This window comes from Corythoichthys intestinalis, chromosome 3, assembly GCF_030265065.1.
Source record: "Corythoichthys intestinalis isolate RoL2023-P3 chromosome 3, ASM3026506v1, whole genome shotgun sequence".
Classification (NCBI taxonomy): domain Eukaryota; kingdom Metazoa; phylum Chordata; class Actinopteri; order Syngnathiformes; family Syngnathidae; genus Corythoichthys; species Corythoichthys intestinalis.
Window position 1 is genome coordinate 39,594,269 of NC_080397.1, and position 15,761 is coordinate 39,610,029.

The 15,761-nt window shown below is 39.8% G+C and overlaps 1 protein-coding gene across 3 annotated transcripts in view; it reads left to right on the forward strand.

The window, feature by feature from the left end:
* slc4a5a (solute carrier family 4 member 5a) overlaps positions 1-15,761 on the forward strand; it is a 111,438-nt gene that overhangs the window by 68,878 nt on the left and 26,799 nt on the right. For 2 of the 3 annotated variants that reach the window (XM_057831414.1, XM_057831412.1), the window contains exons 15-18: positions 2,002-2,273; positions 7,205-7,239; positions 7,530-7,721; positions 12,546-12,659. In XM_057831414.1, the coding sequence (XP_057687397.1) occupies positions 2,002-2,273; positions 7,205-7,239; positions 7,530-7,721; positions 12,546-12,659 (613 nt within the window). The remainder of the gene's footprint in view (positions 1-2,001; positions 2,274-7,204; positions 7,240-7,529; positions 7,722-12,545; positions 12,660-15,761) is intronic. The other variant, XM_057831413.1, reaches the window with a different exon arrangement.

A 15,761-nucleotide genomic window follows, 5' to 3' on the forward strand; every position in this document is an offset into this window, starting at 1 on the left:
CAATTTTGGGACGTCTCATTGTCTAAACTAGCTTCTTTATAAAGCTGCAATAACTAATGGATTAGATCGATTAATAAATTAGTCGCCAACGAATTTCATAATCGATACATTTGAAGGAAATAATCTATTTTGTCTTCATTGCTACTTACAACATGCCGGAAACAACTTCAAGGTAAATTGTGAAGGTAATTGAAAGAAGTGACATTTATCCGATTAATCGTTTAATTAATCGTCCAATTAATTATGAAAAATAATCCTCATTTGCAGTCAGTGTTGTCACTAACGCGTGACTAAGTAATGCATTACTGTAATCTGATTACTTCTTTCAAAAACGAGTCATCTAACGCTTTCATTTTTTTCAAACCAGTAATCTGATTAAAGTTAGTTTCCTTAGTGTCTTTGCGTTACTATTATGTTATTTTGCATCATAATGTATGTAAAATGAAGAATATTGTAGTCATGTACGAAGAGCATTTGAATAGAAAATGCTAGAAAGGTTCTCGCTACGTGTTCGTTTCCATGGTAACTGCTCATAGTTCTTCCTGTTTTGGTCTCGAGTCACATGTGCTCAGTGTTTTGGGACTGAGAAAGGCGTGTGCCAGCGCAGGTGCATATCCGAGCAGAGTGCAGCCACCTGTTGTCCGTACGAGGGAATGTTGATCTGTGTGCCCTCCATGAATGAACGTGAGTATTTTTCCTTCATTCTGGAGGGTTCCAGCGATAGCTTAAAGCCATGCGTGGCCATTTCCTACCTTTGCCGTTGCAGCGGCGGGTAGTCGGCGACCATTGTTTACATCATATTGCCGTTGCACATTTATGCTGTGAGGTGACATGTTTGTATAGCATCTTTGGGGTGTGTTGTAAGTCCGATTGAGTGTAAAGTGCTTAGTTGCCACCATGTTTTATGGCCAAATTGACTGTGTGTGTGTACGGCATACTTCCGGGTTGTGCGCGCGAATCTGAGCCCACCCTCACCTTTGTGTTGATTGCACTGTGCAATTCATTTGTGTTTTGGTGATTTTTGTGCCGTCACTTTGCATTATTTTACATTGGCACAGATATGCTGTTAACACTAACCCTAAACCCTAACCCGAAATTCTGAATTTTTGACATTAGGCTTAATCTTCGATTTAGCTGGGTTTAATTAGTCAGTGGGGTTGATTCCAACAAATTCCATGCAGTTTGTCAGTTATTTGTTAGTTTCAGGGCTTTGGAGTGGCTAAGCTAGCACGAGTCAATGGTGGTTGAAATCAACTCCATCGACTAATTAAACCTCCACTAACTCGAAGATTAAGCCTTATGTGAAACATGTGATCTTCCCATTTAAATTCAATTATCGGAAAGTGAATAACATGCGATGACATTTTCTGTTGTCATTTTTATGTTGAGGTGGCAAAGGGAGAAAAACTGGAAAAAACTAACCGATGAATTACTTTTAAAGTAATTTAGTTTCTTTGATAACGAGGTAATCGGTAAAGTAACTAGATTACTTTTTTGAGCGTAATCAGTAATTAAATTACTTTTTCAAGTAATCTGTAACAACACTGGTTGTAGCCCTATGACATAGTATGTGGGCTGCTATTGCGCAACAACTAGCATATAAAATGAATGGATGGCCAGTAAGTAGGTTTAACTTTAGAGGAGCAAGGTAGAAACTGAAAGACAAGGCTGTTGTAAGACAATCATTTATCATCCGCAAGGCAGAGATGCCAGACAACAGACTAAGTGCAAACTATATCATTTTGAATGAGTAGGAATTTTTTTTTTTGCTTTAAAATGCGGTAATCAGTGTTCTCATTTACATTTGACAAATTTTGTTTCTGTTTTGTTCCCCACTACTCTAATTAAAAAGATATTCCTTGAACTGCTAAAAATATTGTTTCTTCAGTGGAAATGATGTAGATTTGTCCTTGAGGGGCTTTCGGTCCTTGAATACTTGATATGTCAGAGCATGATTTTATCAATTCGTTTATCACACTTCCCTGATTCTCTTTCCTAAAGGAATAACAACATCGATTACATGGAGCTGCGCTTGTGGATAGGCATCCACTCATGCTTGCAGTGTTTCATCCTGGTGGCAACTGACGCCAGTTACATTATCAAGTACATGACACGTTTCACTGAAGAGGGCTTCTCCAGTCTCATTTCATTCATCTTCATCTCTGATGCTATCAAGAAGATGGTGGGCTCCTTCAAATATTACCCCATCAACACCAACTTCAAACCAGACTACGTCACCGCTTACAAGTGCGAGTGCTTGGCGCCGGACCCGAGTGAGTTTATCCCTTCTTTTAGGGAAAAGTATACTGATCATAAAGTTGCTACAAGTTTTTTTTTGTCATGTATAGTAAGGTCTGGGGCTAAACCTCATATTTTCTTGAACAGAGAAATCAGCATACTTGTCTACAGCTTTTTAAGGCACACCGTACGTGTCATTCATGAATTGTAGATCTTTTGGTATCAAAATTCTTGACAAATAATCCTTCGCTTAATATACTGGTTTTTAGCTGCATATGCTGTCCTCTCTTCGAAATGTCCACTTTTTTTCCAAGCTGGACAGCTACTGAATGACGCTATATTAAACAGACTTTGTCCTTTTTGTTCTGATTTATTGAAAAAGTGGCCTCAAGCCATTGTCCTCTTAAGACCGTCGTAAAACCATTAAAATGAAACAAAAACAAAACAAAAAACATGTAGAATTAGCATTTCAGACAAGTTCGCTAAACACGAACAAAAAAACGTCTCATACAAAAAACAATAAAACATTTCTCGCGATAAGATAATGTGCATTCTTTTCAACCACGGACAAGTCTTGACCAGTGATCATGTAAGCACAACATTACAACCAATGCGTCAGCCTCAGACGTCGTGCAGCCATATTGAATTCGCAAGAATACACAAAACAATGTTGCAAAGCAACCAAAAGAGGGCACTGTAGGACAGCGCAAAAATCTTGCTGTGAACTTGTCGAAAGGCAGAATAATTCATTTTTGTCAATAATAGGGCTGCAGCTATCAATTATTTTAGTAGTCGATTAATCGATGAACTAGTTAGTTCGAATAATTGAGTAATCTGATAAGGAACATAAAAAATTGAAATGCCTGAGCTGAGCCTCAAACGGTATAAAAAAATAAAATGAGGATTAAGTACAAAAAAAAAATTGCTATAATAAAATACTTTTTTTTTCAATGCTCTTAACAAATGATTCAAACACATATTCACACAAAAAACTGCTAAATATACCTATAAACTAAATTACAAACGCATTAAAAAAACAAGCTCAAACAAAAACTTGGCTTATGTTGGTCTTAACAAGGAGCAGCTTGATTCAGCCATGTGAAATGAGTTGTCATATTCACTGTTGCCACTAGAGGGCAGTGTATCCACCCAAATCAATAAAACTAAACACAAACACTTTCAAAACAAACCATTATGTCGCTTTAAATGAATACTCGAAGCAGCAAAATTTAATTTGAATCTTTTTTCTAATCAAATTACTCGAGTTAATCGATTAATCATTGCAGCACTAGTCAATAATACAGTGGGGCAAATAAGCATTTAGTCAACCACCAATTGTGCAAGTTCTCCTACTTGAAAAGATTAGAGAGGCCTGTAATTGTCAACATGGGTAAACCTCAACCATGGGAGACAGAATGTGGAAAAAAAAAACAGAAAATCATATTGCTTGATTATTAAAGAATTTATTTCCAAATTAGTGGAAAATAAGTATTTGGTCACCTACAAACAAGCAAGATTTCTAGCTGTCAAAGAGGTCTAACTTCTTCTCACGAGGTCTAACGAGGCTCCACTCGTTACCTGTATTAATGGCACCTCTTAACTCATTATCGGTATAAAAGACACCTGTCCACTACCTCAGTCAGTCACACTCTAAACTCCACTATGGCCAAGACCAAAGAGCTGTCGAAGGACATCAGAGACAAAATTGTAGACCTGCACCAGGCTGGGAAGACTGAATCTTCAATAGGTAAAACACTTGGTGTAAAGAAATCAACTGTGGGAGCAATTATTAGAAAATGGAAGACATACAAGACCACTGATAATCTCCCTCGATCTGGGGCTCCATGCAAGATCTCACCCCGTGGCATCAAAATGATAACAAGAACGATGAGCAAAAATCCCAGAACCACATGGGGGGACCTAGTGAATGACCTACAGAGATCTGGGACCACAGTAACAAAGGCTACCATCAGTAACACAGTGCGCCGCCAGGGACCCAAATCCTATACTGCCACATGTGTCCCCCTGCTGAGGCTAGTACACGTCCAGGCCTGCCTGCGGTTCACTAGAGAGCATTTGGATAATGCAGAAGAGGAGTGGGAGAATGTGTTATGGTGAGATGAAACCAAAATAGAACTTTTTGGTAGAAACACAGGTTCTCGTGTTTGGAGGAGAAAGAATACTGAATTGCATCCGAAGAACACCATAACCACTGTGAAGCACGGGGGTGGAAACATCATGCTTTGGGGCTGTTTTTCTGCAAAGGGACCAGGACGACTGACCTGTGTAAAGGAATGAATGAATGGGGCCATGTATCGAGCGATTTTGAGTGAAAATCGCCTTCCATCAGCAAGGGCATTGAAGATGAGACGTGGCTGGGTCTTTCAGCATGACAATGATCCCAAACACACAGCCAGGGCAACAAAGGAGTGGCTTCGTAAGAAGCATTTCAAGGTCCTGGAGTGGCCTAGCCAGTCTCCAGATCTCAACCCCATAGAAAATCTGTGGAGGGAGTTGAAAGTCCGTGTTGCCCAACGACAGCCCCAAAACATTACTGCTCTAGAGGAGATCTGCATGGCGGAATGGGCCAAAATACCAGCAACAGTGTTTGAAAAGCTTGTGAAGAGTTACAGGAAATGTTTGGCCTCCGTTATTGCCAACAAAGGGTACATAACAAAGTATTGAGATGGACTTTTGGTATTGACCAAATATTTATTTTCCACCATGATTTGCAAATAAATTCTTTAAAAATCAAACAATGTGATTTTCAGTTTTTTTTTTCCCCATTCTGACTCTCATGGTTGAGGTTTACCCATGTTGACAATTACAGGCCTCTCTAATATTTTCAAGTGGGAGAACTTTCACAATTAATGGTTGACTAAATACTTATATGCCCCACTGTAGCTAATAAACAACTATGAAAGTTCTGATTGTCCCATTCTTACAGATCAACATTATTGGTATTATGGTTTATTTGATAACTAAAGTATTTTTGGCATAATCACAGTAACTGTGTGGCAAAACAGTATAAATGTTAGATTTTTCTGAGGAGTAGAAGATAGCTGTGACAAGCTTATGTAAATAAGTCAAGAAATTATTTTTAAAAATATATTTTTTTCTTATTCTGAATATGCATAACAATGTTAAACCAGGTAGAGTGAGACACTCATTCAAGGCTAACTATTTTATATAAGAATGAAAAATAAACCCAAGCACAGGAATTTACTTAACCCATTCTTCTGGTAAACTGTCTTATGATGTCAAGTCTAGTATATTATGTGACTCACTGCTTTCTTCTTCTTCTCCCATGATAAATTATTGTAAAAGGGTTGTGTGCATGTTGTGAGACAAATGTTATAATTCATATTTGAAATACCGTATTGGCCCAAATATAAGACGGCCCTGATTATAAGACGACCCCCTCTTTTTCAAGACTCAAGTTTGAAAAAAGACTTTTTGAACACCAAATTTTTATACAGAAATTAATTACAGTACATCTGAAACAAATGATTGTAACAATATATTTGAGGGGAAAAGCATGTTATTTTGCCTCATTCAAATCTTAATATCTGAACATTTAGATATGTAAACTAAAGTGCAATCACATTCGTAAATGAATGGCTTCTGGTTTTTGAAATGTAAATAAACCAGTCATTGTGATAAAACAACAAATTTGCAATAACTGCATTAACCATCAAAGTGAAGTCTAACTAACTGTAGTCTTGAAACAAATCTGAATAAGGAAAAACATTGCAAAAAAACAATGCAAACTGGTTAAACTAGTAGCTGAGATCTGTCATGAGAGAACATTGCTTCAATGATGTCTTGCACCATCTAGCGTCATGAATGGGAAGAGCACCTGGGATCTGTCATAAAAGAACATTGCTTCAATGATATCTGGCGTCATCTAGCGTCTTGAATGGGTAAATTGTCTAGACCGCGAATATAAGACGACCCCCTCTTTTTCAATCTTATTTCAATGCAAAAAAAACAACACCGTCTTATGGCCTCCCAGTGTGGAGTTTGCATGTTCTCCCTGTGCCTGTGTGGGTTCTCTCCGGGTACTCCGGCTTCCTCCCACATCCAAAAAAAATGCATGGTAGGCTGATTGAGCACTCCAAATTGTCCGTAGGTGTGAGTGTGTGTGTGTGTGGATGGTTGTTTGTCTCTATGCCAAACAGCCTGGCAACCAGTTCAGGGTGTACCCTGCCTCCTGACGGATGTTGGCTGGGATAGGCTCCAGCGGCACCGCAACCCTCGTGAGGATAAGCGGCTCTGCAGATGAATAAATGAATATGTTTATTCAAACAATTTTTTTCACTGTAACAAGAGACTCACTGAAAAAAATACTTACAAAAAGAACTTTTGTTTTATCATTATTATTATATTTTTGGTTTTTAACAAGCACTCTAGTCCTAGATTTTTTTTAATTTGGGCTCAAGACAATTAACTGCATGTTTCAATATTCTGTAACTGTTATTTGAAAATAAATGGGTGGGACATTAAATGTTCCGGAATGATCCATACATTTATGATGTGTGTCAAACAAGTCCGAAGACTGGTGTCACAAATGATATTCACAATTCAAAGTAATTGCAAATTATCTCATCAAGCACACTTTTCCAGCATTCTCTTTTCTCACGCATATTGTATTTACAAACACAAAATGGCTGTAAAACATGCTGTGGTTTTGATAAACACTGATTTCTGTATCTGATTTCTCCCATATTTGTTTTGGCATGCTTATCCAATTTGGCTGCTATCTCATCCAAGTGAGTTCCGTTTTTTATTAGCCGGCATGCCCCGCAGACTCCATTCTGCAGCATTCTCATTATGACGTTGTGCATTTCTTTTCTGTTCCCTTCTGTTCCCCTCCTCATCTGCTGTTTATGTCTCATTAAACCCTCGGCCTCAACCTGTCCTCTCCGACTCAAAACAGTTGCTGCAATGATCTTCACTGGTTTAGTTCCAATGCCAGATAACAGCTCTAGTGTCCCTGGGGTAAGTGTTGTTTTCACTGAGATATCATCTTTTACTTTCTTTTAGGATTCCTTTATTTCAAGTTGAAAGTTGTTTTTCCTGATAAATCCTTTGTTGGTTGTTTCACTGTCCTGTCACTTCCTTTCCTTTGTCACCATCCATCCCACAATCCTCACAGTGCCTCTGTCTTGTGTGGATTGCAATGTCACATCTCTTTTGATAAATGTTGCTGTTTTCTTGGAAATTTTCATTAAGTCATTTTCCTTTTTTCCCCACCCTGTCTTTTTCTCTGTATCACTGCCACCCAACAGTTGAATGTGACAGCACTGGACTGGAGCCAGCTGAGTAAGAAGGAGTGTTTGAAGTACGGGGGCTCTTTAGTGGGCAATTCCTGCAAGTATGTCCCAGATCTGGCTCTCATGTCCTTCATCCTCTTCTTTGGAACGTACTCCATGACTGTCACCCTCAAGAAGTTCAAGTTCAGCCGCTACTTTCCCACCAAGGTGATCATATGAACCGCTAACAACCATGTCTACCTTAATTTCATTGTGTGCACTTTTTCCAATCAAAATTCCTATTTATCTTGTTCCATCCATCCATCCATTCATCATCTGCCGCTTAATCCGGGGTCGGGTCGCGGGGGCAGCAGCTTTAGCAGGGAAGCCCAGACTTCCCTCTCCCCAGCCACTTCAACCAGCTCCTCTGGCGGGATCCCAAGGCGTTCCCGGGCCTGCCGAGAGACATAGTCTCTCCAGCGTGTCCTGAGTCGACCCCCGGGGCCTCCTGCCGCTGGGTAATGCCCAGAACACCTCTCCAGGGAGACATCCAGGAGGCATCCATACCAGATGCCCGAGCCACTTCAACTGGCTCCTCTCAATGCGGAGGAGTAGCGGCTTGGCACCAAGGCCCTCCCAAATGACCGAGGTCCTCACCCTATCTTTGAGGGATAGCCCAGACACCCTACGGAGGAAACTAATTTCGGCTGCTTGTATCCGGGATCTTGTCCTTTCAGTCACAACCCATAGCTCGTGACCATAGGTGAGGGTAGGAACGTAGATCGACTGGTAAATCGAGAGTTTCGCCTTTCAACTCAGCTCCTCCTTTACCACTACGGACCCCTGCAGAGTCCGCATCACTGCAGACGCTGCACCGATCCGCCTGTCAATCTCCCGCTCCCTCCTACCCTCACTTGTGAACAAGACCCCAAGATACTTGAACTTCTCCACTTGGGGCAAGATCTCATCCCCAACCTAGAGAGGGCACACCACCCTTTTCTGACTCAGAACCATGGTCTCGGATTTGGAAGTGCTGATCTTCTTCCCAACCGCTTCACACTCTTTTGCGAACTGCTCCAGTAAGAGTTGGAGGTCATAGCTTGATGAAGCCAAAAGCACCACATTGTCTGCAAAAAGCAGAGATGTAATGCTGAGTTCAGCCACCAAACCGGACCCCCTCAACGCTTCGGCTGCGCCTAGAAACTCTGTCCATAAAAGTTATGAACAGAATCAGTGACAAAGGGCAGCCTTGGCAGAGTCCAACCCCCACTGGGAACGAATTCGACTTACCGCCGGCAATGCGGACCAAACTCTGACACTGGTCGTAGAGCAGGGGTGGGCAAACCGGTCCTCAAGGGCCGCAGTGGGTCCTGGTCTTTGTTCAGACTTATTCAGCGCAGACAGTTTAGCCAATGAGGTATCAGTGGAAACAAGAAGCACCTGACTGAAATCTACTGATTGCACTTGTAAGAAACCGGATTGGTGAAAGGCTGTCCTCATGATGGGTATGAACAAAAACCCGCACCCACTGCGGGCCTTTGTGGAATAGTTTGCCCACCCCTGTTGTAGAGGAACCGAGCAGCCCTTACCAAGCTGTTTCGTACCCCCCAAAGGACTCCCCGAGGCACACGGTTGAACGCCTTCTCCAAATCTACAAAACACTTGTAGATTGGTTGGGCGAACTCCCATGCACCCTCGAGGACCCTGCCGAGGGTGTACAGCTAGTCCACTGTTCCAAGGCCAGGACGAAAACCACACTGCTCCTCCTGAATCCGAGATTTGACTTCCCGTCAGACCCTCCTCTCCAGAACCCCTGAATAGACTTTACCAGGGAGGATGAGGAGTGTGATCCCTCTATAATTGGAACACACCCTCCGGTCCCCCTTCTTAAAAAGGGGGACCACCACCCAAGTCTGCCAATCCAGAGGCACTGTCCCTGGCGGATCTCATCAACCCCCGGGGCCTTGCCACCGAGGAGCTTGCCAACCACCTCAGTGACTTCAACCGCAGAGATAGGGCTCTCCTTATTCCTCTTAAGACAAAAAGTAAAATAAACGCTTGATATGAGGCAGTGGTGGTAAATATAGTCGACAACTCACTATAATTGTAGAATCAATTGCAGCCCTTCACAGCGATCCGATCAGAGTGATAGGACACAATTTGCCATTTTTCAAAATGAAACAGTCTTGCTGAAATGTAGAAAACGATTTTATCCTTTCTTTGCAGCCCAACAACAAACGATCCACTGTCTGGCATTAGGCCTCCCAGACAAATCTAAAAGGTGTATCGCCTAAATCAGTCACCATGAAAGTACATACAAAGTGTCAAGGACCCAGGTTTTAGATTATGCCTTTCTTAAAAACATGTTCCGAATGAGAATTTATAAAAGTTCCTACAGTTGTACTGCATAACAGGGCATTTACTGTATTATTATCAAACAATGACGTAGGTTTGTTGTCAACATTGGTAGGGACAATATAACAGCATAACCTGCATGTACACTTTTTGTTGGGGACGGGACATTAATAGGACCAAACAGATTGGGTGAACGGGGGTCAGGGCTACATTTCTCACGAATATGAACCTGATTAATTGATAGGCTAAAATCTGTATTGACTAATACTTTTATATGTATTTGATCGGTCTGTGGCGTCATTAGGCATATTATATATTCTTAAGCCCTCATGAATGATTTGGTGTTGTTTTATTTTAAAAACAACTTACAAAAATGCTGACACATTCACTATAAAGTTGCCAGAATACTAGTTTAAATCAATAATCATATAACCTTTCGCTATTAACTTAAATATGATGATAAATCTGTCAATTTAGTACCCCTTCAGTGTATCGCTAGCCAAACCATTCCACTTGTTCATATAGAGAACGCCCACATGTCTGATAATCCAGTCCGCGTTTTCCCTGTGACATTGCTAGCTATCTTTTTTTCTTTTTTTTTTTTTCTGCAGTCGGTCTCTGCGCACGTCTTCCTTTGTTGTTTGACGGTCAAAAGTTACATCCCAGCTCTAAAATAACACTGCTACTTAGCTGCTGCTAGCTAGTTAGCCTGAAATGCATTGTGAACGTCCTAGTAGAGTTAAGTGTGCACTCTTGTTACCACTATCTTTGGGGTGACTTCCTTCTAGAGCATCAACTGTGTTTCTCACCTTACGCATAGATGAGCACAGGAGCTGAGCTCATTCATGTATGATTATCATCAGTGGATAGTCATAATAATACACTAATAATAATCACTCCACCCCCTTCATTGACCTGTTGGAGTCAGAGCAGAGGAGCAAAGAGGGTGACAGCAGAGAGACCTCTACTTATTGAGTAGGAGACGAATGACTCATGGGGGCTAAGCTGTTCGTAAAACCTAGTGACGCCCTTGGTTAAGGTGATACACCGTTCAATTCAAACCTTTGCTTACCAAGAAACTACCAAGAAACTTTTTGAAAACCAGAATAAATGTCTGGATTTAATTAGCAAATTTAAATAGCAATATTTGAACATAAATTATATGACATATACAATAAATCCAAACTTCCAAAATCCAAAAATGCAAAAAATAAACATTTGTCACTCATCATTGTCTGTCTAAATAAAGAAATTAAATATAACTGAAAAAAAGTCTTAGTTGGAATAACAAAAATAAACAAAAATGGAGCCTTCTTTTAGGTAAAACACAACTGCTTTTGTGCACAAACACAGCCAAACTCAACAAAAAAAAATGAAAGCTTCTTTGGGTTGCTTTAAAACCACATAAATAATATAAAAATGAAAATTGGGGAGAAACCTCGGTTCTCTACAGTTCTCACAGTTTAATTAACGTTAACAGTAGAAAACACATACAGGAGGACACTTCTCCCTGAGCAGCTTCCTACTCGGGTTTTGCTGGTTAGCAAATTCACACAGTTTAATGTTATGCTAATTCTGATGCAGGTCGGAATTTCAGAAGCAAAATAAGTGGTGTGTTCCCACCTCGACCTTTTTACATTACAGTGGCTGCTGCTGGCCTAAACAAACTGGGAAAAAAATGAGCTGAATCATTCAGCAAGTGAAAAGGGATAAATGTAAGTCTAAACATAATAAAAATAATTCACTTAATAATGGTAGGGTCAATTCTATCTTTACAACTTACAGAAAGACTATCTAAATCACATACAGTACATAACTGAACTAATTATATAATACAAATAAGGTTGCTTAAAAGTTGGTGGAGACAATTTGAGCATCCTGAAAAGTTGGTAGTGTTAGGTTCATACCGCCCCGATGCAAACCTACACCCATAAGCGGATTTTAAGGGGAGGCCAGCCCCCCCCCCCCCCCCCCTTTGAAAATATATTTTCGAAGCAACTTTTTTTGGACAATAATAAAGACAAAAACGTCCTAGCCAAAATGTGGCCTGAACACAAATAAACATTACTTCAATCAAAAAAGTTGCTTCAACCCAAAATAAACTTGACTCCAATAAAAAAAAAAAAAGATTCAGTCAAAAAAAAAAAAAGCTTTCACATGCTTTTTTTTTTTGGTTGTTTGTTTCAAATTTATTTTTGCTTTCAAATTTATTTTTGCATTCAAACACTTTTTTTTTCATTGAAGCAACTTTTTTTTGATTGAATAATAAAGACACAAATCTACCTCCATATGGCTCCGCCTAGGGGATACAATTTTTGACTGGAGTGACTACATTGGCACGACACTGGCGGGCGTAACATATTCCATGGTTGACGATCTTGGCGAAAAGTATTGCCTAAGCAGCCTGATTCAGAATTCCTCTCAAGAATGATGGGAAACAACCCCCCCCCCCACTCCAAAAGTCAAACTCTGCCAATCTGCCGTGAATTTAAATGAGTTTATCACACTAGTAGACATCTAATCCATTTGAACCTCCCAGTTCAAAAACGGATTGGAGATCTATAGCTGTCAGCATTAGCCAATAAGTTAACTACTTTTTGACTGGTTTTGTCTGTTTTTTTTTTTGTAATATCAGTTACAAATTGAATTTTATACTGTTTAGTGATTTTATGTTGTTGTTTTTGTCTCTCATTCCAGTTGAGGAAGCTTATCAGTGACTTTTCTATATTCATGTCAATCATGACGTTTGTGGGCCTTGACATGCTGATGGGTCTTAAAACGCCCAAGTTAATTGTGCCAACAGAATTCAAGGTACGGTCTTTATTTATTTATTTTACCCTTATAAAACGGTAGTTCTAACGGGTTGAATAAATTACTGCATAATTTTTTTTTCTTTCCGCTGCTTCATTAGATCACACATTTTTTAAACACTTGAATCTGATTTAGTGCATACATTTGATTCTTGTACAGGGTGCAAATCATTTTCTAGACAAGTGAGAAATTAAATAATTGGTTACCTTACTGTAATGACGCAGGTACTCTGTTTATAGCATCTTACTGTGAAAATATGTTACATGAAGCCAAATATAGCTATAGCTGAATACCAAAGTCACATGCATGCAACAGCAATGATTGATTTTCATTTAAAGATGCTTCATTATGATTGCAGCAGAGGCTTTCATGCAGCTCCGCAATGGTTGGGTGGGAATAACAAATTGTCGGACTGTTATCAACAACATAAATTATAGTAATACACAAACACATTGAGCTCCATGGGAGTCCCTGATTGTGTTCATTTGAATACATCATAAAAATGGGTGACCACTCGAGAAACAATGGAGGGTACAGAATGGAAAGCAATTTCAGCACACTAATATGAACATAACAAAAGAAAATTATGTTTTAGAAAAAAGAAAAACAAAATAACAGATTTGGCCATTGGGCTTCTATTTTACTGTTAAATTCATTTTCTAACTGAATTATTGTATATTTAGTCATATTTAATATAACTCATTAGCTTGTTTTTACAGTCCAGATTTTTTTTGTTTAGCATTTTGGCTAATTTTTAAAGTGATTAGAGATTAGGCACACGTCGACTCGTCCACCCAATTAACTCTTTCAGCGAAAGTGGTCAGTACAGTAGAAATATTTTCAAAGATTGACATTTAAGACTTTTAACCCTGTATTGGGCAAGTGACTAGGGATGGGAATCGAAATCCGATTCCAATTCAGAACCGGTTCCTTGTGTTTCAAGCCCTCGACATCACAATGAAAAAGCCTGAACGATCCCTTTAACGATTCCTAAAGACGCAAATTGCGTTGTGACATGTCTTGTTGTCCAGACGCATCAAACTAGCATGGTGCCAAGAACCACCCGCTCCAAAGTTTGGCTACACTTCACCAGGAAAGAGGGTGAAAATGAAAGGTTATGATGGTTTAGCACGAGCATTGCAGCCGTAAACATAACAATGACAGCACGTAGGTTCAAACGCTGGAAAGTGTGTCTTTACTTCACGAGGAAAAATTACAACAAAACGTCTTGCAGTCTTGCAAGGTGGAGACAACTTCATCGGGAGGGAAGGTGGAGATAACTTCATCGGGAGGGAATAAGACTGCACTGTCCTGACAGAGACGCTAAGGCTTAGTCCTGGCTATATAGCTAGCTAAACTCCCAAATGAGGATACAGAAGACGTTGGTATAATTTGCTGACTTTATTCAACCATCACTTGAAGAGTGAAACTTAAAATAGAAATGAAACAAATCAATTTCGTCCCCAATAACAAACAGGTTTGCATTAACGTAAATCAGCGATGATTAGCTGCTAATACAGCTAAACGGTTAACATGCGTTCGCTAGCATTAGCACATTGTTCAAACTACTACACAACTGGATTTAAGTGTCCAATCGCGAGTGGAAGCACAAAACAACAACACAAAAGACGATACATACAGGCGTTGCCTCTGTAGATATTTTACAAACATTAAAAAAGAACGTAGGCTTGTAGCAGTGTTTCCCCTCTCTCACTAACTCGCTCACTCGCTTGGATGCGGCATTTCTTCTTCGCGTGTAAGCGCGCTCTTCTTCACGTGAACGCGTTCTTCTTCGCGTGAGGAAGCACAAGGGCGCCCCCACTTGAGCATGAAAGCGCCATAAAAACTAATGCATTTCAATATACTGGTAAATAATACACTTTAACAGGGGTCCCCAAACTACAGCCCACCCCCACATTTTGTCCGGCCCCTGAACAATACCAGAGAGCATTTTGAATTTTTTTTTTTTTTTTTTTCTTAATAGTGTTATTTATTTTCTGGCCTTATTCTGTGAAGAACTCAGAGAGGGTTATTTGGTTATTATCTATTTGATTAATAGTGTTATTATTCATTATTATTATTATATTTTTATTTTTATTTTATTTACTTTTGTTCTCTAAAGAATCCAGAAAGGGTTATTTGATTGCGGCTTTCTGAAAAGCAATAATTTTTTACATTTCGGCACTCCTGCATTTGTCACACTTTTTCTGTGTTCTGTTCAAACTGACCCCGGCCCCTCATCAGTTAAAAGTTATGTGGCCCTCACAGGAAAAAGTTTGGGGACCCCTGCTTTAACACATATTGCCAACGGCAGAACAACGACCTATATGCCACTATTCATTCATTCATTTTCATATTTTTTATTTCTATTAGAAAAATGTTTCAGTAAAATGTTACACATTATTGTGCATTTGCCACTTACTGCCACAGTTAATATTGAGGCTTTGGGCCTCTTTTGACCTCGTTGTGAGTTTGTAAGGTTGCGACTTCTGATTAAACTCGATGCCAATCAAAACGTTTGTTCTTCTTTTTCCCCAAATTAGAATCGATAAGAGAATCGATAAAGAATCGAATCGTTAAGCAACATCGATAATGGAATCGGAATCGTAAAAATCCTATCAATTCCCATCCCTACAAGTGACTAATTTTGCTCATTTAAAAAAACTATAGACAAGTTTCCTGAGCGAAAATCGGGCGACGCCATCTTTGACATTTTCTTCTCCGGACTTTGGTTTGGACAGAAAACCATGAATTGCGGTCTAAGTAGGCAAAGTTTAGACTGCCAAATCAAACCAAAGGAACCCACGGACACTCCAAAAATGGATTCAGTACGGCGTAAATGAGACTCGGGGACCTTCTGTGCTGTGCTTGGTTATGTGAACTCCTGGAAGCGCCTATATACTGTATATGCTTGGAAGTTGAATGCTTTTAACAGCGTCCAGCTTCAAAGCGCCAGTGTGGATCTACCTCGCCATACGCCTTAAATCGAGCAGACAATAAGTTAAGGATGTACTTTGAAGCTAAAGGATCCACCTAAAAGACTGCATGTTTGTTCTTATCACTTCGTTGATCGTTCGAGGACAAAATTCTAACAATCTGTGC